The sequence below is a fragment of the Spodoptera frugiperda genome, chromosome 6 (assembly GCF_023101765.2).
Source record: "Spodoptera frugiperda isolate SF20-4 chromosome 6, AGI-APGP_CSIRO_Sfru_2.0, whole genome shotgun sequence".
NCBI classification, from domain to species: Eukaryota; Metazoa; Arthropoda; class Insecta; order Lepidoptera; family Noctuidae; genus Spodoptera; species Spodoptera frugiperda.
Window position 1 is genome coordinate 228399 of NC_064217.1, and position 23214 is coordinate 251612.

At 37.9% G+C, this 23214-nt stretch overlaps 2 protein-coding genes across 3 annotated transcripts; both read left to right on the forward strand.

Moving 5' to 3' along the window:
- The first annotated feature begins 3477 nt into the window (after nucleotides 1–3477).
- Nucleotides 3478–9985, forward strand: LOC118267564 (leukocyte surface antigen CD53). The gene is made up of 5 exons (XM_035581631.2): nucleotides 3478–3648; nucleotides 7678–7866; nucleotides 8360–8512; nucleotides 8925–9110; nucleotides 9816–9985. Exons 1-5 carry the CDS (start codon nucleotides 3589–3591, stop codon nucleotides 9885–9887), a joined length of 660 nt encoding a protein of 219 aa, XP_035437524.2. The 5' UTR covers nucleotides 3478–3588; the 3' UTR covers nucleotides 9888–9985.
- Nucleotides 9986–18331: 8346 nt separating this feature from the next.
- Nucleotides 18332–21941, forward strand: LOC118267565 (serine/threonine-protein kinase pakB). 2 transcript variants are annotated; one of them, XM_050694130.1, is made up of 3 exons: nucleotides 18332–19928; nucleotides 20144–20268; nucleotides 21653–21941. In XM_050694130.1, exons 1-3 carry the CDS (start codon nucleotides 18365–18367, stop codon nucleotides 21698–21700), a joined length of 1737 nt encoding a protein of 578 aa, XP_050550087.1. In that variant the 5' UTR covers nucleotides 18332–18364; the 3' UTR covers nucleotides 21701–21941. The 2 variants fall into 2 exon arrangements, with proteins under 2 accessions (XP_050550087.1, XP_035437525.2); XM_035581632.2 differs by lacking the exon at nucleotides 20144–20268 and having other exon boundaries at nucleotides 18333–19928.
- Nucleotides 21942–23214: the final 1273 nt, after the last annotated feature.

The following is a 23214-nucleotide window of genomic DNA, read 5'->3' on the forward strand; positions in this document are numbered from 1 at the left end:
CAGAAGCTAGTAAATTTTATTTGTAGAATAGATTATAATACTTCTGTTATTTATTTATTTCTAAGTACCGTATAAATGCTTTTAGTTATGGGGCTGGCATGTAACGTTATCTTAATATAGTAAACAATAGTAACCAGAAGCATTTAAACTAGGTCTTGTTAACAGAGTTCGCGTGCATATAATGACTAACAATTTAAATAAGGTAAAGGATATTGTTCGAATTATGTGGCGAGTGCCCTGTAGTGTGTGCAGCACAGTCGTTGCATACTAAATCACTAGTTGTAAAGCGCCTGACCGTAACGTTTTAGCAAAGTTATTCCGAACTGCGTGATGCTAGTATAATTTTACTTTAATGTTGCACGAAGTACGCAAGGATCGCCGTAGATGGCGCTCTGTGTACCACCTGATTTTACAATAGTCGTTAAAAACCTAAGTGCACACTAATTATTACTAGTATTAATAGTAAATTTTATTTATTCCTAAAAGCATAAAGTTACTTTTATTCTTCTTTTTATGTTTTAATGCCTAAACTTTTTAGTCCAAACCTGCAATATTGTTTTATTGTATTTTACAGCATATTTTGAAGGATTTAAATTAATGATTAGCTGAAATCTTATGGTTATAGTTCAGTAACTAATTTGAAGTACCTATTGTCATTGCCTTTATTAATAATTTTACTACATCATAATTATGAGACACTTTGATCACGTCTAAAAATGCAGGTAGGTACTGATTGAGGAGCCCTAAGTAGATGTTATTTAACATTATTTTACAGAAGCCATTCAGGCCCACAAACACAAGTGATAATTAGATAAAACGCCGATAAACTACAATTATGCAGTAAAAGTAAATGATAAGATATTATTTCATACAAGTCTCCCCCCCCCCACCATCCTGGCTGCGCACGGTTGCTAAGAATTCCTGTAATTTATTAAATTTTCCTATAAAATGTTAATTTTTTCCTGTATCCTGGTTCTAGCAATAACAAATATTTACGACGAAAATGTATCCAGTGTATCGTGTCCATTTAACAATTATTTATTGACATGTACAATATTCATTTACCAGTTTGACTAGGAAGGCACTTTTGAAAATCAATGCAAACATTAAAACGTTAAAAATGTCAGTCCTCTAATGAAGCTATTTGCTCGTTCCAAAGTGGAGATTCCTATGAAGATGAACGAGCAAGAAACTCCATAGGTCACACTTTTTCAATAAGGTTCATAATACAATTCTTGGTTACATTGTATTGTATTTATCCAGGAAATACATAGTATTGGTACTGTCTGTGTTACTCCAGGTAACAATAGATGTGTAACATCTATTATTATAAATAGGTAATCAATATCAGCACCGACTTATCACTTCGCACTTAGAATACCTATTACAACTAAAACGGTTTGAGTCAAACGAGTTTGATAACGATATAATTGAATGATCTTATCATGTTAATTCTACAGAATTATATTCAAAATATTATCGGTTTACATCAATGTTATTCGAACATAAATATTGTAATTATAATCATTCGTTTGTGAAACTTGAAGGCTTTAATATACAAAATGTCCTTACAATAATCAGTTAGTTACTTCAGTTACAACGTCACGCCTTTTATCCCCGAAGGGGTAGGCAGAGGTGCATATTACGGCTAATGTCGCTATACAATGTACACCCACTTTTCACCATTTGTGATATAAGTCCCATGTAATAGGGGGTGAACCTATTGCCATATACTGGGCACAATTCCAGACTACGTGCTACTACTGAGTTTTCGAAAAACCGAAAGAAGTCCAGTACCGTCATGAAACCGAGACCACTTGTCCGGCAGTCGCATTTCCGACCACTCGACCAACGAGGCAGTCCTTACAATAATATGATTACGAAATGTGCACTAATTACTTACTATACTTTTTAAATCACCTATATACAAACAAGCTGTTTTTAGATAGTTTTTCTAGTAAGATCTTGAATCCAATTCCGATCGATCGACATTGATATTAGGAAATTTCGTACTCTTGAGTTGCAACATACAACATACATACATACATGAACTAAATTGTATTGAATTTAGCTTTATTTTGAATGCTATTTTAACAGCAAAGTTGGGGTTGTATAGTTTTAACATTGAATAATTTTTGAAATTTTATTGAATTGACATTGAGATTGGTTTCAAGAGTAAGCGCCCTGGAAGTCATTGTATGTGAGGTATCGGACGTCTTATGGAGTTGTGGCTAATATGATGTTGATGATACATAATATAGTTATTGCTGTACATAGGTAAAGTTTGTGTATATGTAAAAGATAAGATATGGGTGTGTGTTCAGTGGAAGTTATTCTCACTTCCCAAGCGAGTCAGTTCCGGAACATTCATTTGTTTTAGTTGATGACACACTCATTGCGTCACTTCACCCACGTCATAGCTGGACACACATCATAGAATAAGGGGGCTTTCCACCAGAGAAGTGCTATGTAGCTATGCTACGAAGATATAATACCTAAGCTGGGAATCTATGCGACCGTTTCCACTGATACTAAGCTAGGCAGCTGTGCGAGTAAGATATGCTATGAAGATGCGCCATCGCAAAATAGCTGTGCGAGGAAGATGCGCAGTTCGAGTATGGGATGTAACGATGGAAGTCATCCACACACACAGCCATAGCACGCATCTTTCCGTATAAAAAACATAGCTTAGCTGAGTCCGTTTCCACTAGTTTCCACAAGTTATGTGTAATTTTGATTGGTGGATCACCAGGTTGGTGGAAGCCAAACGCACCTACACCATGCTTGCCTTCGTTGCAGCATTTTTTCAATGTTTCAATGCAAATATAATTATTTTATCCACACTGTAATAAAGACTCAGTTGCCGTTAAAGAAAGGAAAAAAAAATTTCATCCACAAATACGAAAATCGTTATTTATACAATTGTTTTTTATTTGACGACACATATCGTACATACATATATACGTACGTTGTACTGCTATTGTAATATGAATTTCCTCCTTATTGTGGTTCTATTTATAAAAATGCAACGATTACGTAAATTGCAATATCGGTACCTAGTTAGCATACTTTTTTAAAGGAGGGAAAGCATTTAATGACTTCTCCCGCCTTAGGCGTTGAGAGGGAGTTGTCAGACCCCTACTGACCAAAAACCACCCTGTTCCTACTGTTTTTCGAGCCGGAGCCCTGGTAACCCACTAGGCAGTCCGCAGCTCCAGTAGTTATCATACTAAGCTAAGCAATACATGTATTCAGGTGCAAAATATTACGAAGTTTGTACTTTTGTCATGTTGCCCTTTCGTTGAAACAATGAATGAAGTGAAATGATTCATTACCGAAATTGACGAGAAAATAGCATTTCCCGTTTCCCAGGAATCAAACTATATACCTGCATAAGTTTATCGATTATTATAAAAAAGTGGAATTTGTTCGTGTACCGACGTTATCTGAGTCGATAAGTTTTTCTATCTACTTGTGTGCGGTATTCGCACAGTATTGTAACAACCTCGCTGTGGCACGAACGTTGCTGTACTATCCTCATTGTAATTGCTTTTTCATTGTAATTAATAAACAAAATACTCGTTCAAGATGGGGTGTGGTGAGTTCTTGGTCAAGTACATCTTGTTCTTCGCGAACTTAGTGTTTGCGGTAAGTACTTTCTTCATTTATTTTCGCATAGATACCTACCGGTAGGTTTTTCCCGATGTAGTCATATAGGGCGCCGCGGCCGCTGAGGATATCGTCCGACATGTTTGCTTGTGGTGCAGAAAGATAAAGCTATGATCGATAGCAATGTATTAAATATTTGATATCGAGAAAGTTGAGTATGTTCTATGCAACTACACGAGTGACGCAGGTCATTGTTTAACTTAACATTGATTTCGTAGATAAGTAAAGTGCATTGTTTATAGTTCAGGTTAACTGAGCATTATTGTAATGACATCCACAGACCGATAAAAGGCATAACAATAAGACGTTAGATACACCTAATCATTTAAATGAACCTATGATAAACAATATGAGTACCTACAGACTATGTATGGGTATATGTACTAAGAAAGTAATATTGGTCCATGATATTATAATTATGTAGGTGAAAAATGAGAACACGTGTAACTAAAACCTGGTTTTATTTTATTGGACAACTAAAGTACAACTTACAATAATTTACATAGTCTTGTGATCCTTCAATTACAGGGAATCACATCCTGCGAATTTAAACTTGAGCTACTAAATAAAATTACAAAAATGTTTAAATCTAATGAGATCAAAATAAAAAGAAAGTAGGTACTTATTAATTAAGGTAACAATAATAATTCAATACTGTTGTATACATTGCACAATGTTAAAAGATTGAGGGTAGTTGTGAGATCAACAATTTACCATTACAGTTTTTCTATCTAAATAGTAACTAAACATGGGTTACACGGGGAATATGGGATGTATATACTACATGTACTACAGTTTCTATTGTAGCTTAGCTTCATAATAGTATGATTAATTACCAATGCATAAGCACTATTAATAAACACGGATAAACCAAGTAAAACTTACTTGGTTCTTAATCAGTGTTGACCAATAGAAACGGTTTGAATAACAGGAACACGCTTGTTTACATTGAAATCATACCTACATCTATTTTAGCTGACTTAATCGGTTTTCTCCCGAATAACAGAATATTAACAAAACTAACATTTCGACATTTGACAAACCATTACATTGAAGCGATTCATTTTAAGGGACCGTTTGATAAACAACTTATGTGTATGTACCTACGTTACAGAAGCGCATGCGCGAGATAATACCTATTGTAATCAGTCCAGTAGGTTATTGTTACTGATAGTGCTAATACCAGTGATCGTCCCCGATCTCCCCCCATATGACCTAGTTAAAGGTATGATTAAATCTAGAGGTAAACATAGAAGAGTAGGACATAGAATGCTCAACCTGAAACTATGTGAAAATTTCAAATTAATAAATAAACCTTTTATCGTGGGAGAGCCATGCTTTGGCGCGAATGGGCCGGCCTCATAGAAAGCCGACGTGAGGCTTGTGTTGTGTTTCGTTGTGTGAGTGAGATTATCGAAGGCCCAATTACCTACTTAATTCCCAATCTTCTCAATTTCTGATTCCCCAGCAACCCTTAAATTCATAACCCCCAAAAAGCCGGCAATCTTTGGTTGTTTCGGGCGTCCATGGGCGGCGGCGATTGCTTACCTTCCGTCTGCTAGTTTACCGGCTTATACAATAAAAATAACATACCTACTTCTTGGAATTGCACTCGACACTTTTGAGGAAAACAAAGATAACGATATTTTTATACGATACGAGATTACAGCACATCGTGTGTGGACTCACCACTACATACAAAATTGTTAAGGTGATCCCTTCACATAATACGATTACGGATTAATAGATTATTTGCCAGCTTTAAATAAACAACAAGGCTATCTACATACTGTAAAGCGATGACTAACATTTACATTTAGTGATAAATGTACCTACCTAAGCTAAAAAGTCAACTGAGTCACATAGTATGTACAAAGTGAAAGCATGATATCAGTTCCTGAAACTGAAAGAATAAGAGCACCTCTATTATAAATAACACCATTTCTTCAATACTATCGTTATCGCTAAATAATTTAATTAGAATACAATGCAAAATCTGTATTAAAATGTCCTACATTGTATGCACTATAGTCGCCAGTCATAGTCTAAGAGCCACTGAACACTCCGAATGTACTATGTAGGCTACACATCAGCGTGTACATAACCAGTAAACTGACCGTTGAATGCGCGGAAAGATCAGACAAAGTGAAATCTTGATAAGCTGGTTAATTAAAACAGATGATGATGTGCAGATCTGAAGACTGCCACTTCGACTGTTGGCATTAGCGTCTTATAAATCATCATCCTACAAATTTCTAGCTGTACAGGAAGAATTTTATTTGGAGGATTCAGTAGCTCTTGGACTATAATAACTTCTATAGAGTTTTTAGGTGCGTCGCGACTCTCACACCTAAAACCTTGTGATAAGGTTGATAAGATAATGCCGCCGGCTCGCTATAGGCTGCAGATAACGTTCCAATTACTGGTATATTGATTGTACACAAGCTGGGCCACAAGTCTGACAAATCCTTATATAACCTGCACAAAGATAGCACTTGTGAATCATGAGAAAAATAGGGAAAAAATTACAATTTGCAGTATCTTCTACTCTGTAGAAGCTGGAAAAACATAAAGAATTTCAACATTGTCATAACCAAAGCCTAAATGAAAACTTTACCAAGTTGTATAAAAAATGTAACTATGTTACAAACATGTAAACAAGACCTATGTGAACAGTATAGCAGTTCATTCCCAAGCCTGACTATCCTCCAAATAGTCTTTTATTTTATAAAAAGCTTTAGTACAAAGTTTTTCTTTAATAACATTTTTAAATTTACTTAGGTTTTAACTTTGAATATGGCTGGGAACTTTATTGTAAAAGCGTATACATTGACATCTAAACGAACCGCTTATTTTCTTAAGTCTAGTAGTAGGAACAACATATTTATTTTTATTTCTAGTGTTGATATTGTGTATATCACTGTACTTTTTAAATAATTTAATGTTTTTATGAGCATACACTATATTTTCATAGATATATTGAGAGGCAACAGTCATTATATTAATTTCTTTAAATAGTTCCCTGAGAGAATGCCTCGGATTAAGATTATAAATTGATCGAATGGCAAAAAACAAATAATGAATGTACAGTTAAATCTGCACAGTTAAATCGTAAAGTGTAGGCTGTACGTGGACATTTGCTTTACCTGTACAGTGGGACTGTACAGTTTTAACTAAATCAAATCAAGGATAGATAAAATTATATCTATAGTTAAAGTTGAAAGCTGTATGTTAAGTCTTAAGGTTTGTAGGCTGTATACATTTGGACTGTACAGTTTAGCAGTCCGACTGTACAGTCAAACTGCACATTTAAGTAAAGTGTGTAGCGTGCATTATAATATTTTTAGGAAAATAAACATAACAAGGTAACCAATGCTCAGTTTAATATTATAACTGCTTGCATTGTAATATAAATTGTATCGGAAAATATCCATACATATTCTATTTATCCTCATATATCTAATAATACCTACCCATTCAGTCTTCATGTACAGAATGTATTGTAATATAGTACAGTACCCTTAGTATGGGTTTGCTTTACGTTTTTAAAGTAATCGAAACGAGAGCGCGTTCGGTGCTCTAATTGGCCGGCTCAAAAAACCAATCAAGCATAACATAGCTGCAGACAAAGTTTACGAGTTACCGGGGCTCCGGTTCAAAGCAGTAGTAGGAACGGGGTGGTTTTTAGTCAGTAAGAGTCTGACACTCCCTCTCACCTCGCCCGAGGTGGGAGAAGTCATTGGATGATTTTCGCACCACAAAAAATCCCCTCAATAGTATTTACTTGCTAGATTCTAATCTCAGATCTCTCAAACTTATTTACATGGACACAACTCATACCTCCGTGTTATTCTAAGAATTTGGGAAAAGACTAAAAGACAACGAAGGTGAGAGGGTCACCTTGCCCAAGTCGGAAATACTTTAACATATTAACGCGTAAAAGTACAACTAAAACTTCAAGCCTTTATTCCCTGAAATCTTGTAACAGTGAACGTATATATCTTTCAGTTGGCTGGTTTGACGCTCCTCGGGCTGGGCATAGCGGTGCAGCTGCAGTCCACAGACATCGTGCAGATAGCAGACTACAACATACAAATAGCTCCCATCACGTCCATGATAGTGGGAGGCATCGTCTTCTTCATCGCCTTCTTCGGATGCTGCGGAGCCATCAGGGAGAGCAACTGCATGCTGGTTACTGTAAGTACCGACTTTCATTGTATACTTAGGTGGTTCCCTAGCTCCATACATTAGCCCTAAAGTATCTCATTCAACCGAAACATCCAGAAAATATTATTGGCCCAAACATTGGAGCTACCTTTGTCTAGATACACATCATTGGGCTTATGTATGGAGCCGGGCAAACTTGTGTGGCCACTGCCATCACTACATAGTTCGACGATAAATTAACAGATGTCGCTATTACGGTGACTTGGGCTAAACTGTCGATCTTGAAAATCTTGCGCTGTGCAAGTCAAGAATGTTTTGTACGGGACAAATTATGTGGGTACAACCTTTGGGCAGGTTTACTGCGTAAAATCACCAAGTAACCTGTAAGATAACATTCTCCTTCTCTGAGTCAGGGAACATCACACCCTTATCCCTACTACAACCACTACAGTATAATTGGCATTAATTCTACCACAAATTGCAGTCTATCGATAATGATACAATATTTGGTTAATTCTTCCAGTACTCCATCTTTATGCTGCTGCTGATGATCATCAAACTGACGCTGGCTATCTTGATCTTCGTGAAGTTGGACGACGTCGTGTCCAAGGTCCCCTTGTGGCTCAATGAGGCCTTCAAACAGGACCAAGTTTCCTTCCAGGCTATTGAAAAAACAGTAAGTGAATGCACTGTAGACATTAACTATTAACCTGTTGTTTTGGAGCAAGATAAGTATGTAAAGAGATATAATATCTAATAGTCGAAGCTTAGCTTTCGAAGTAATTCCGAATAATGATGGTACTCATTTATTTATCATTTTCATGTTTTCGTACAAAAGTGGTTATTTGTCCCATTTAAGAGTGAGTGTACCATATACCGGGTACAATACCATGTTCTGTGGTTTTACTGAGAAATTTTAGAATAATCAAAAACATCATTATTTTTCATCATTTTTCTGATCCGGAAATCGATCCTGATTGGGGAATCGGGATCGATTTCTCAGCAATCGTACAGACCTCGACAATAATTAATTTAAAGTTAATTATAAGAACAAGACCCGTTTTAATAGCAATTATTTCTGTTTCCAGTTCACTTGCTGTGGTCCTGATGGTTACTCCTCATATGTCGGCCGCGACCTGTCCCCCACCTGCTGTGCGACCCCTCCCTGCACCTCCCTCACTGCCTACGGCGGCTGCAACACGCATGTGCAACAGTTCTTCCAAACCTTCGGCCTCGCTATCGGAAGCGTCATGATAGTCATCGTCTCCTTAGAGGTAAGCCATTTGTTCATACATACATACATACATATCATCACGCCTTTAAGCCCCGAAGGGGTAGGCAGAGGTGCACATTATGACACGTAATGCCACTGTGTACACCCACTTTTCACAATTTATGTTGTAAGTCCCATGTAACAGGTGGTGTGCCTATTGCATTTGTGCTTTTGTTCATTCTTTTATATTTCTAGACTATGTTCTTTTTCAACTTCCTGACAAAAAATAGTACCTACTAAGTTCTCATATTAGCTTGCATAAAAATGATTATTACATTTGTACGGAAAATTTAAACTAGATAATGAACATTAACAAATTCAGGTCCTTTGTTTTTTCATTAAAAATCTGATCTATATAGTATATTCGTTCCCTATCTGATTCTACGAGCATGAGCATGCAGAATACATATGGAAGTGGAAACTATATTCATTACAATAAGGTTTAAAGTCGCCTGTTAATTGTTCAGTTCCATCAACGAGAGCGTTCTTATTGGTTGGTTTATTCGAGCTGGCCAATCAGTACCCTTTGTTTGATTTACGTTTAAAGGAAACTCGTACTAAGGGTATTGGCTTCGCACCAATTGCTTCATTTCTTTGCACTATAGGCGACTCTGGTTGTTAGAGAATGCCTAGTGGCATAAAGTCCTCCGTTAACTGTTACTTGTGTGAAGAAGAAATAAAATTGAATATAACTCGTGTGTTTCAGTTGGTGGCTGCAGTGTTCGGGCTGTGTCTGGCCAACACGGTCCGCAACAAGAGCAGGAGAGCTCGCTACTAAGTACTAAGTTATAGTCTAAGCACTATGTGTATCTAGTTCGTAAGTTTATACCTAGTTGTACTCTACTTTACTATATTAAACTTAAAAGCTAAATGACACTTATATTGTTTTAATTTAAACTTACTTTTGTCCAACGATCACAAAGTTTGTGCGGCTGCCGGGCTAAGTATCTCGGACTCGAATCCCGGACCGGGTAACGCCGGCAAAGATTCGCAGTAATAGCATGAAATCTAATAAGATATGATGGTATAGGTAGTAACACCTACTTTCGTGTTAAACTCAGAAACGTGGTATTGAGCCAACTTAGGAACGTTGCCATCTTCGGCGACTGTACCTTATTACCTTATAATGTGTTTGTAATTTTGTAATATAAAAAGGAAACTCTCCTTTTCGAAAATTCGAAGGTAACACGTAACAGTGATAATGATAAGTGCCAGAAAGTTTACAGTGAAAGTACTAACCGATGCTTATGTAATCCTGGGGACATTTGGTGATAATCTGCGGAACACGATTATTGAATGTTTGCTTGTTAATCGATACAGTACAATATTTTTTGAACGTACGTTACAAATCTTACATGTCACATTAACAACAACAGACCTGAATTTAAATGGAGAGGAATAGAATGACCAAAGAAATAAATAACTATTTAAAACTAAAATCTACAAACTTTAAAAAAAAACCGGAACCGCGTTAAGTTTTCTTTACCAAGTCCTACCTAAGTCAGGTTGACTGCCTCTGAAACCTTCTCCTAAATCTAAAAAATACTATGCTGAAAACCGCAGCAATATCGGTTCAGCCTAACGCGAGATAATTGCGCACCAACATACATACATACAAGTCAAACTAAGAACCTCCTTTTTTGAAGTCGGTTAAAAACGCTCGCAGTAACAAGTAACATATACTTAAACATATATAGCTTCAAAGGTTACCCCGAAAAGGAGTTCTTTAGTAGTAGCAAAAAGCTGCCTTGTTCTCACTTGGCAGAGACGCCCCAGCTTACCGTTTCTACGTGTCATTTGGTGATATATTACACCTTATTATTATAGTCTGGTACTTAAGTAAATAAGATGGCTGATGAGGTGTGGAGTAGCACGCGAGTCGCGAGTCGCGACCCAGTCCCTGCCTCGCTGACCTGGCAGCTAACGGCACAACTGGTCCTCCTGACAACACAACCAGCTTCCACTTGCTGACAGCGCTTCAAGCTGGTTTAATTCGTTACCTTTTTCTAGAAAATAAATAAATAAATAAGAAAATATAAATTAGTATGGAAAGAATTTCTTGATATGTTTATAAAAGGATCTTTTCTAATACTTTAAAATTGTTCGATTTCTATCAAGTGCGATGTTTGACATTTCATCCAAGATTTTTGGGTAAAAGAAGGAATTTATCCTAAGTATTTTACTGCAGAAATATTAAATTATTACTTCAACTATTCCTTACTAACGATTCTGTTCCTAAAACAATTGCTAAGTATTGAGTTAAATAGCCATTAAATGACTATGAGTACGGCGGTCAGAGTAGTAAGTTTGGAAGTTAGTCCTTTAGTTGCAATTTTTAAAGAACGTTTGTCTAAATCATAACTTTTTACAAATTCTGTGTAATGTACCTACTCGTATTAAAATACTAGACATGGCTGCGATTTAACAGATCATTTAAGGAGTCAGTCAACACAAGTTTTATTTGATTAACTGTAAGATCACTAGGAACTTATACCTGTCTCTTGCTTCTTTTATTTCACAAAACGACGCGACGTTACCAAAGAAAAGCTCACTATTCAGCGCTTTAGCAGCTTAATGTTGAACACAGGACCCATTCAGATAATCGAATGTTTCTGGCGCCATAACCTACGTAAAAAGCGTTTTTCAAATAAAAAGCGAGTCCAAAAGTAGCAGCCTCACATAACGGCACCAGCGTACCTGCACCTTGCACGGGGTCACCGACCTCGGCACGATTAAAGATACAGTGCGAAGTCAGAAGAACCTGGATATCTGTAGATCGGCATTATTCATGATGACAAGATCATTTAGTTTTAAGATTTATATTACTGCGCAAACATAGTCTACTTTAGATCAACAGGATAAGATTGTAATATGCCTTATGAAATACAGGTTAGACTTTTTTTGGAAAATCATCCCGATGTTTGTCAGACTCTTACTGACTGAAAATCACCCCTGCTTTGAACCGAAGCCCCGGTAACATGTTACGTTGTCCGCAGCTCCGGATTGTCCCCAAAGTCATTCTGGACTGTATTTCATGGAAAACGATCATTACCAAAGAAAAGCTCACTATTCAGCGCTTTAGCAGCTTAATGTTGAACACAGTAATCAGTATCGAATGTTTCTGGCGCCAGTGATACCTACGTAAAAAGCGATATCAAATAAAAAGCGAGTCCAAAAGTAGCAGCCTCACATAACGGCACCAGCAGTACCTGCACCTTGCACGGGGTCACCGACCTCGGCACGATAACAGATACAGTGCGACAGTGAGAAGAACCTGGATATCTGTATATCATGATTATTCATGATGATCAGATCATTTAGTTTTAAGAGACCACTCCTTCTTTATTTTTATTTAATAACATGGTCTACTTTAGATCACGAGGCGTAGGGATTGTAAATGCCTTATGACTAAAAACCACCCCGTTCCTTTTGAGTCGAGCCGGAGCTCCGAAAAACCCGCTAGGTGTGTCAGACTCTTACTGACTAAAAATCACCCCTGCTTTGAACCGGAGCCCCGGTAACATGTTACGTTGTCCGCAGCTCCGGATTGTCCCCAAAGTCATTTTGGACGATTTCATGGACACCAGTATCATATAAAGATGCAAACTGACTAAACTTCCTCTTTTTAGCGTTTTATGTTGTCGGTAATTTATGTTGCATTGTATGAAGCCGTTGTCGTATAATATGTCGTAAACTGAGAATAACTTACTAAAGTATCATCTAAACGCTTTTATGACTTTAAATTTTAACAACGAACTGTAACTCGAAAAGTTTAAGTTATAGAATTTTATATTGGTTATTTATTTAAAATACTAAATCAAGTATATCGCAGGAATATTCCATGTCCGGTAAGCACCTGCGTCAGGCGGTAGGTGAGGACGCCGTGGCGCCTCTCTAGCCACTCCTCAAAGAGGGGACTTACCGCTGCAATGACAGCGAGCCCAGCCCTCGGTTGCGACAGTCGCTGTTGCCATTCCGCCATGAGATCGCGCCGGAGCTCGTCCCGCCACGCACTAATCTGGCGCGGCACTCTCCTCACCCTAGGCGGGAGAAGCCATTGAATGATTTACCCCGCCCAAAAATAAAACAAGGAATATTGGTTTCCTCAGAGGTCAACAGACTACAGTATTTCAACTTGACAGATATTGTTTGCATTACTCGTCCAATACTGTCTGGTCTGTCAAACAGCTTACACCAAGAACTCCCGTTTCACTGGTTGAGCATCATCAGGTGCCAAGTAACACTGGTCGATATTGTTTGAACTTGTCGCGCCTCTGTTTGATGAATGTACATTATGTATACTTAGGTACAGTTGTACATAGGTACGCATTCAATGTCCCGTTGTGATGTCGGTTCCACATCAAGGTGTCGATAAGCCTATATTTACTACCGTAGGAATTGTGAGTGTTATCTTACACATTTATCTATCTTACATTTTATTTCATTATTATACATAATATTTTTAAGTGTGGGAGAGCCATGCTTCGGCAGGAATGGGCCGGCTCGACCGGAGTGATACCACGGCTTCACGGAAAACGGACGTGAAACAACGTATGCGTTGTGTTTCGTTGTGTTAGTGAGGTTACCGAAGGTCCAATCAACATCCTTCCCAATCCCAATTTCCCAACAATCCTTAAATTCCTAATCCCCAAAAGGCCGGCAACGGATCTGTAGCTCCTCTGGTTTTTCGGGTGTCCATGGGCGGCGGCGATTGCTTACCATCAGGTGATCCGTCTGCTCGATCTGCTACCGGCTTATTCCATAAAAAAATATACTCGAAAGTTCAACCTAAATCGAGTTTAATGAATTCTAAATCAACTTTAATTAATGTATTTTAAAACAGTAAAAAATATTTATCAACATTTCTAGCACACTAATCAGTTGAGCTGTCTAGTATTCAAGATTTATTTGTAGATGCTATGAATTATTTTAAATTCCATTAAACTACTTTTTACCGACTCCTAAAAAGGAGTAGGTTCTATGTTCGGATGATTGTTTCTCTTTTTATCTATGTTCATCGATTACCCCGCCAATTATCGTCCGATTTTAAAAATATTTTTTTGTTCTAAAGTTGCACTCCCATGGGATCCCATTTTTGCCAGTTCAGGATCTGATAATGGAATAGCAGTGGGTAACCTATCATGAGTATGAGCAATAATAGTTACTTTTTGCTTTTTAGTTTTTACATTAGTCACATCATTATTTTCTTTGACCTCAACCAGATCAGACAGCAGACTACCAATCAGAGTCCGCAACCTTCCTCCACAACCCGCTAGGTACCTTTATTCTTGCTTAGAAAAACAATTCAGTCTTATAGCTTAACTTACTTTACGAGACACGAAGATGTCAAGATTGTCGCCTAGGCACCTTTACAAAACCCACCTCGGCCACCGTAGCTTACCTATCTATATCTAAGACCGGTAGATAAAGCCATTTGTATCGAAACCACGGGTCAGTGGGCCATGTTAGGGGCGGATTTCTAAAACGAGCTTATCTCTAAAACTTGTACCACATAATAAATAGCTAAATGTAAATAAAATACAAAATGGTTTACTTCCAACAGAAACAACATGGCGTTCGCAGTTTCTGTGCGAATTCAATAAGAAATTGAGGTAAGCAGGTCGGCCCAGTGGGGTGACAGTTTGACTATCACCCAGACGAGTTTGAATCTGTTACCTACATTGTGATACTAGCCAGCGCTGATCTTTGCATGCAGATGGATGCTCAGTTTAGAAAACGAACACTTTTTTAAGTACCTACGTGTGGTCGTGCAGATATAATTATTTAGATGCCAAGTCAACTAGACAAGGAGTATTCATAATATTAGGGAATGGAATGGACTATGATTTATTTTCATCAAAGCCTCATCATAAGCCTTCTGTATAATTTAATCTCCACTAATAATGAGGCTAATGACAAAATAACGACTTAAACGGCCTATTGATTCTCTAAGAAAGTAACAATAATTTGCATCGGCAGTAGTAGGCAGGTACAGCTAAACAAACCGTTGTAGGTTTGGCCTGGATTCTAGATCGAAAGCTTCGGAACTTCGACCCGTTGATGTATTCACGAGGACGAGTCGTGGAAGCAAGAGTCAATACTTGCTGTGATAGTAACGGGCCATTCATATGTTAGTCATGCCAATGACACTACCTAAGGTCCTTATATTGTGAATTATCTTTGGTCAATTAAGAGGGCATATTATGTACGTAAATTGGGTTACCGAGGAAGAAAAAAAAGATGTTGGAAGACCAGATCTTCAAAATCTTCGTTAAACAGTAGACGTAATTTGCAGTAATCCCCTAAAATGCTTCTAATTTAAGTTTGGTTAATAGAAAAATAGGGAGTGGAAGAAAAATACAAAGATGCGCCGATCCCTAGTGAGTTGGGCGAAAGGAAAAACTAATACTTACCTAATTTAAGCTCGGTCTACTTAAATCTATGTACCTAGTTACTAGATACAAAAACTTAGGCTCAATTCTAAGAAATACAAATTGTAGAATTGACCTAGAAAATGATAAAACAGAGGTAGCTTATTAACATTCTGTTGGGCACCGCTAATCAGATGGTAAACGGCCATAAATTGAGGAAACACATAAATGTTATGGCGGGCGCATGCCAGCTAGTAACGGGTCACCCCCAGACGTAGACAGACTCTCACAGACTTCATATCTTCGACCGTCTAGTTCATTCATACAGAACTATGTTTCCAGTCTGTCAAAACCAAAGTCAAAAACATTTATTCCTATTTAAACCATTATCAGGCACGTCAACGTCAACAAATAAATAGTCTGTGAGTCTGTCCAACAGTGAAGTTAGGTGCTCGTTCCAAATTGTAGCTTCGAATGGAGAAGAACGCGCAAGAAACTCCTGTGAAATTCTTATAATTATAGGTCGTAGCGGTGTCCTACGCTAAGGACTTTTGATGACATTTTGTCAATAACTTGATTGTGTTTTCCAACACAACATGACTAAGCTTCTCTCAAAATCATTAACGTCAGGCGGATCGCGTTCATTGCCAAACATTATTATGGTTTCTTATAAACTTCAGCAGTAACCTTTAACCACTACTAACCTTACCATATTTATGTTTATATCAAAAATAATTCTCGTTAAACGTTGTGAAATGTTTCTTGTAAGTGAACCATGAGATATGAGATGTCTCAACACTGGAAAATCCCGGCGACACATTCCCGATCAGGCTGCTTTGCCCGCACTACGTACATGCATACATTTGAATATATTTATCTAAATTACTTTTGTATTAATCCCAAAATGTCTCCAAAATCACAAATACTGGTTTCTTCAGCATGGGCTCTGGGGACGATGACCTGTTAAGTATGCATAAGTTAAGAATTATCTTTTTGTAATCGCCCTTTTGTGGGGACCGGGCCCAATAGGTATTTAGAGTTCCAACGCCAAAATTATTACTTACTCGGTAAAAATATCATTATAACGCTAAGAAGACGGAGATTTTTCATTGTTCATGTCAAATTATGATCGTAGGAGCTTTTTATGTGTCGCAGTCGCCGGCAAATGACGCGAGATGCTGTGTAGCGTTATCTACGGTCGTTATGTATCTAGTAGTTGAGACTCCGTTGGTTATGATGACAACTGTAATACTACACTCACAACTCAGACACTAGAATTTGAACTAAAAGTTGAATTGTTCTTGTGCTATTTCTATTAATTACGTCAAATCGTGAGACTTTAGTATAATTGAGTTTACTTTTTGAAACACCTTTTATATGGTATGAAGCCGGTAAACGAGCAGTCATGTCACCTGATGATAAGCATTTGGCACCGCCTGTGGACATCCGCCACAATAGAGGACTCCACTTGGGTGTGCAGCCTGAGACCTGGGATTTGGGCAGACAATGAATTGTACTTGTAGTATCATCACTTGTAGCTATATGAAGTATGATGCAATGACGAGTTTCGCTCAACCGATTATCGATTACAATCATGAAATCTCACTTTCTTTCATTTCAATCGAGACACATTATTATACGAGAATAGCCAGGACTTAGCCATTGTATGCTAACAAGTACATTAGACACCTGTGACTAACACGAACAAATGTACAGCGTGCAGGTCTATCTATACCGACCTGTAAGTTTAACCAATTGAATTGCGACTTTATTTCAAATGTACAAAGCTGATAATTGTTCAAAGAAAGGCAAAGTGTAAAAGGTTTATTTAAAGGTGTTTGAATAATGGAGGTCTAAACAACTTTTACTATTAAGTATTGTTTCATGTTTTACTTTTACTAGATGTTGAGCTTTACAATACTCATCCTTGTTACTGTGTACAATGGAAGATGCTCTGCTGTATGACCAAGACTAATTAACAGATGGGTAAAGAAAGTTAGTTCTCTTTATCAATATCAATTTCATATAAATTTTGAAGAGTTAACGTAATTAAATTCTGGCTTTAAACCTTATCTACACCACTTTAAAACATTCACGTATAAAAGAGCGACTTTCCTGCTAATTTACAAAATAAATATTGTTTCATTCCTTACGTTAATGGTTAGTGTCGGTCTCTCATAAAAGGATAAAAAGGATGGTGCTGCAAAACTGGTTGATCCTCTAACGCACTTAGGATCTCGAGTTATTTATGAACAAACCTGTTAGCCTGAACCTGAACTCAAGTTAAGAACAGAGTAATGAAGCAATCGGTACAAATAAGCCAAAGTTAGTTAGTATATTTAAGCAAATCATAACTCTTTAAATTAAGTAAACGAAGCACCTTACCTTCCTATGAATACTACAGAACTATATAATTAAGTATTCAGTTAAGCGAGATAAACAAAACAACGCCATTGACACGATGCCAATGGTAAAAGTTCCAAACTGTGGCACAAACACTTTCATTTTGAAAACTCGTCTCCTTTTGACTTATGACCTAGCATTGTGCCTACTTAGCCTTACATTTTGAATACAAAACATCCCTGTTGTGTTTCTAAATTTACAAAATCTAATGGAATTGTAATCCGCAATAAGTATTCTCTACGTGTTGTGAAAGACCAGATTAGTATTTTCAAATTAGCAGTTATTTACATGGAGACAAGCGGCGACTGTAGGTAATTTAAATACAAATAATGACAAAAACATTTAGCATGGACGGAACGCACGGAAAGCGTAAACATGGAAGTGTGGCGGTGGCGGCGCGCGGCCGCGGCTGGACACCGTTACCTCACTCGTATAAAGGAAGAACCCCTCCCGGCCGCCGCAGTACACCGCGACACCCACCATGCGACTACACGCGCTCCTCCTGGTCGCCGTGGCCGTGCTGCACGCGCGCGCCGCCTCCATACCTGTAGCCGAAACCGAAAAGAAATTGATTGACATTGTACCCGATAATTTAGACAAATTACCGGAAAATACATCCAGCGAACAAGAACTTATCGACCAGGCGAACTCGGTCAACGATGTTGATAACAAGCTACGTGTGAAACCAGAAAATATTCCCGTGGAAGTGGTGGTTGAGAACGTAGAGCCCGCATTAAAAAATGACGATGAATCGGATGAAGAAATAGTGAGACCCACCCCAGATTTGAGGAACCCTGGCCCACCTCAACGCCAGGAACATGAGACCCAAAACCCCGAGTATTATGCTTCGGAACAAGAAACAGTGTTGCTTTTCAAACAAAGTGTCAATGATGTACAGAATGCCGTAAGACAAGGATTCCAAGGAATTGCTGATGGCATCCAAAATGTGCTGCAAGGCAACAATGAGCCCATCCAAACGCTGCATCAGAGTATTCAGTCTTTACGCGACGGGTTCGCTGCTCAGATGGACAAGCTTAACGGCACTATTCAAAACTACTTAAACTCAGAGAGACCAACTTCAGATCAGCCTGCCGTAGAACAGACTAAAGCTGGCTTCCATCAAATTGAAAAAGGTTTGTTTAAACTCAGAAGCGACTTCACTAAGGGTGTGAACTATTTTGCTGACGGCGTGGGATTAGTAGCCTCTCTGAGGGCTGAAAATCAAGCAGCTAACCCAAGTACTGGAGCATCCCCTGCCCCGGCCCCGACACCAGCTCCCGTACTTCCAATGTTCCAATACTTGCAGAATTTCCAAGCTGCGGTAGGTGGTACTTTGCAAAATTTCACAGAAACCATCAATAAAATTGCACAGAATGCCGGATGGAACAATCCTTTCAATCAGGCTTCCGCAACTCCCGCGGCAGGAGCTGCCCAACCTGCTCAACCTGCTCAACCTGCCCAACCTGCTCCAGCTGCCCCACAAGGAGCTCAGAGCGATACGCCCGTGACACCCGTCGCCTCAAATCCAGCACCACAATGGCCAAATATTCAAGACCTATGGAGTAACTTCGTTAGTTCTGGACAAAACGCAGGTATCTTTCCGAAGCCAGGACAGTTTGGATCTGGAAGTGGTCCAGTAGCAAATTATTTCCAAACTGGTTACAATAATTTAGTCAGCATGTTCCAATCGAGACCTGGTCAAGCTCCTCAAGGAACACAACCTGCAGCCTCCACGCAACCCGCACCAGCTCCACAACCTGAAACGGCAGCTAAGCCCGAGGAAACAGCCAGCAAACCTGAAGAAACGGCAGAACCTGCGAAACCAGCAGAAACTCCAGCGTCTTCCACGCAAGCTGATGCGGCCGCCCCTGTCGGGCCTATCCGGCAGATGCTCCAGAACAACCCCATTACCAAGGGAATCACTGGTGCCGTGCAGAAGTTACAGAATCTCAATAATCCCGAGAAACCGAGAGAATCTGAGGTAGAGAAGAAACCAGAGGAAGTACCAGTTGAATCCAAACCAAAAAAGGGAGGACCAAATACGGGTAAGAGGACATATTGATTTTATTGATTTTAAAATTACGCATGCATCTCCCTGTTACCTTATCTATACATATTTCTAGTACCTATTTTCTATTCTCATACAATCTGAGTAATATTTAATTAAACAATATCTACAACTCCTCCATCTTCATTTTGCACACTATATAATATAATATTCTATTCTCTTCCCTACATTGTCTCATCAATTTCCCGACAGTGGCGGCTTGGGGAGTATTCATCAATGGTCTTATAGCCACTATAAGTGCCGTAATAAATGGTACCGCGACCACTGTCAGCACGGCAGTGAACAGTGCTATAAATACTGTCGGTGCCAATATCCAGGTATCCAACGACTGCGTGTTTTGTGTGTAACCTGTGTGACCACAAGCTATAATATTTTCGTTCAATTTGTTGCTTTTGTGTTCCTGTTATTTGTGTCTTTGTGTCGTTAGCTTGGGTCTCAGTGAAGGTGCCACTGGAGCTATGTCTGTTATTCGTGAAGCTCACTCATAAACAGTATTTGTCTTAAAGCCACGAGAATAGAATTCGCCGCAGTACGCTAAGTACCTACGCCTCTATCTACCTCGCAATGCGACCCATAAGCGTGATGGTATACATGAACCAAGTATTTATTAGAGCTTGTTGTGAGGTCGCAAAGCAGGTATCATGTGCACTAACCCAACCATGTATTACGCATTACGTAGTCAATAAATAATCATTATGAGTACGAGTATTTTGTTCGTAGCACATAACAGTTTTCGTGACTGAATTACAGAACTAATAAGGAATGTTACACGCTACTTTATACAACAATCAGAACGGAACATTAATTGCCTGAATCACACATAGTCAATCATCCTAAATTTTTTACATACGTTGTATTTCATGAAGATATATTTTTGTTTATTTAGGTCCATTTATAAACAAAGAAAACCATGATCTCTATAAAATTGTACCTACTTAAATATATTTCGCTTTATATGTTACTTAAATGTAAATAACACAATTAAAGTTAGCTTAGTAAATAAATCCATCGCATTTCGTACAACTACGTAAATATCTAACGCAGTAGCTACCTCTCCTTGCATACAATATTAGCACCTTGACTCTGAACCGACTTTCTTTCCTCGAAAAATCAGGTTTTCTCGTAAGATCGACATTGTTGCGTAGAATGAATCCGACAAAGCTCGTCTTTATGGACATAACGGTGGATACATAGTTACCAGGTCGGTCAAACAGGAAAATTAAAGAAAGACTCGTAAATGTCGCCATAGGAATATTTATAGCAGATACAATGTTAGTGACCGCACGTTTGGCGCAGTGGTTGGGTCGCTGTCTGCTGGGATTCTTGTTCCATGTCTTAATAATATGTATATGTGACATTATGTGTTTGTAACATACATCTCCGACACTGGAGATTACATACATGTACTATATTGTGAGGCAACGCGTAAAAAATGCGAATAATAAACGCAATACCATTATCAAAATGGGCCGCTTGCTTTATATGTAGTTGTAAATGTACTGAATACCAGATTAGATAGTAAACGAGGCGTCGTGCAATGTCTACCTGTATTAAGATTTTTGTTTAAAATTAGACTGCTTACAATGTCTTGTATGCTTGTCAACCAATCAAACGAATTTGTTACTAACACAAACTTGTTTAACAATGTTTACAAAATTAAGTTGTTTGTTCTTTTGTATTAAAATGTATTTTATTTCGCAGGGGGTAATAACGACGACAGCAACAGCAGCAGCAGCAGCAGCGGGGTAGTACAAGAAGAGAAGAAAGAAGTGCAACAAGAAGAGAAAGTCCCAGAACAGGTCTCAGAAGTAAAACCTTCAGAAGACCCAGTTAAAGAAGTAAAGGCCGAGGAGGTCGCCGACAAGACTGAATAAGTCATTAGTGTGATTACTATAAGTCTAGAATATGTTTATTTATTAAGATTTAATAAAAATGTAAATAAAACAAAATGATGATGAGAAATATAACATTTTTCTTCAAAAATTTAAAAGGATGTTTTTTTTTCCCAAGTTTGACGTTGCTACCCATTCACCCAAGGGGTTATTGAACATTTTAAGAGTTCAAGTACTTTTAAACTACCTAAGTACCTACATAAATAGTTAAGTACTTACATACACTTACTTGACGTAACATCAAACAGACTTGGATTTTCAAAATATAAATGTTAAAAAAGTAATATATTCGACTTCAAGATCATTTCCACGACACTCGAGATCAACCTACTTTATCTACTTAGGGGATATAAAATCGTTTAAGAAAAATTAAAATTAATTCTCCGTACACAATGTCCAATAAAAATATAGGTCTAACTACTATTATTGTTTGTACAAATTTGAATCGACTTATAGGCAGATACAGTCATAAAGCGTAGTCTTATATGGTAAGCTTTAATTGTTACAATAGTTGTACATAAAAACAAATAGTAGCCAAACAGGAAGATGCGGCACCTGTGGCCTGTAGGTAGGTGACTATAATTACTTATTGTTACTGTTACAACACAATATGTATTTACTTTAGTAGGTTGGGTGGCCAACTAGAAACGATTAGTGGATTAATGATCTAGTGTAGAGTGTATACCAAGAATCAGGGCAGCGTTACTTCAATTAAATATTTGTATGACAACAAATGTTTATTTTTATCGTAAGCTAAGGTCACAAGTTTAATTCCCGAGCCAGGGTGCAAGCAATACGTAGACATATAGAATTAATCATTAGGAGTCTCAACTGCTTTTGCGGCATGTTACAAAAGAAGAGCCTTTTAATACAAAAGAGTTAAATACCGCAAAATAGTTGTAAGTAATCCTCGAATAAAAATTACTTGTTTCTTCTTTTTTTTATTTGTTTGCGTTTAGGTGATAAAGTATCCAGAGTCACTAATTACCTACTATGGTGACAGGATACTAAAACAAGAGAATACCTTACCTATTGAACAATCTACCAGCAAACATAAGGAGTGAAACAAAAATAAATAGATTTAAACGTAAATTAAAATTATATTACTTGGACACTTTTAATTTGTAGAAATGTTTAACATATTAACATAGAGACTCAGCGACCCCACAGTCAAACCATTACAACGGTTTTGTGGGGCTGAGTATATTAAAATAATTTTAAATTTAAATTTTAAATTTAAATTCAAAATGTAATCTGTATGGAAATGGAATAAATAAATAAATAAATCAGTTTACAAAGATCGTTCGGATAATTTTCCAGCTGTCTGAAACGTCAACTTGACAGACTGTCTTGATGACGTTTACGACATGC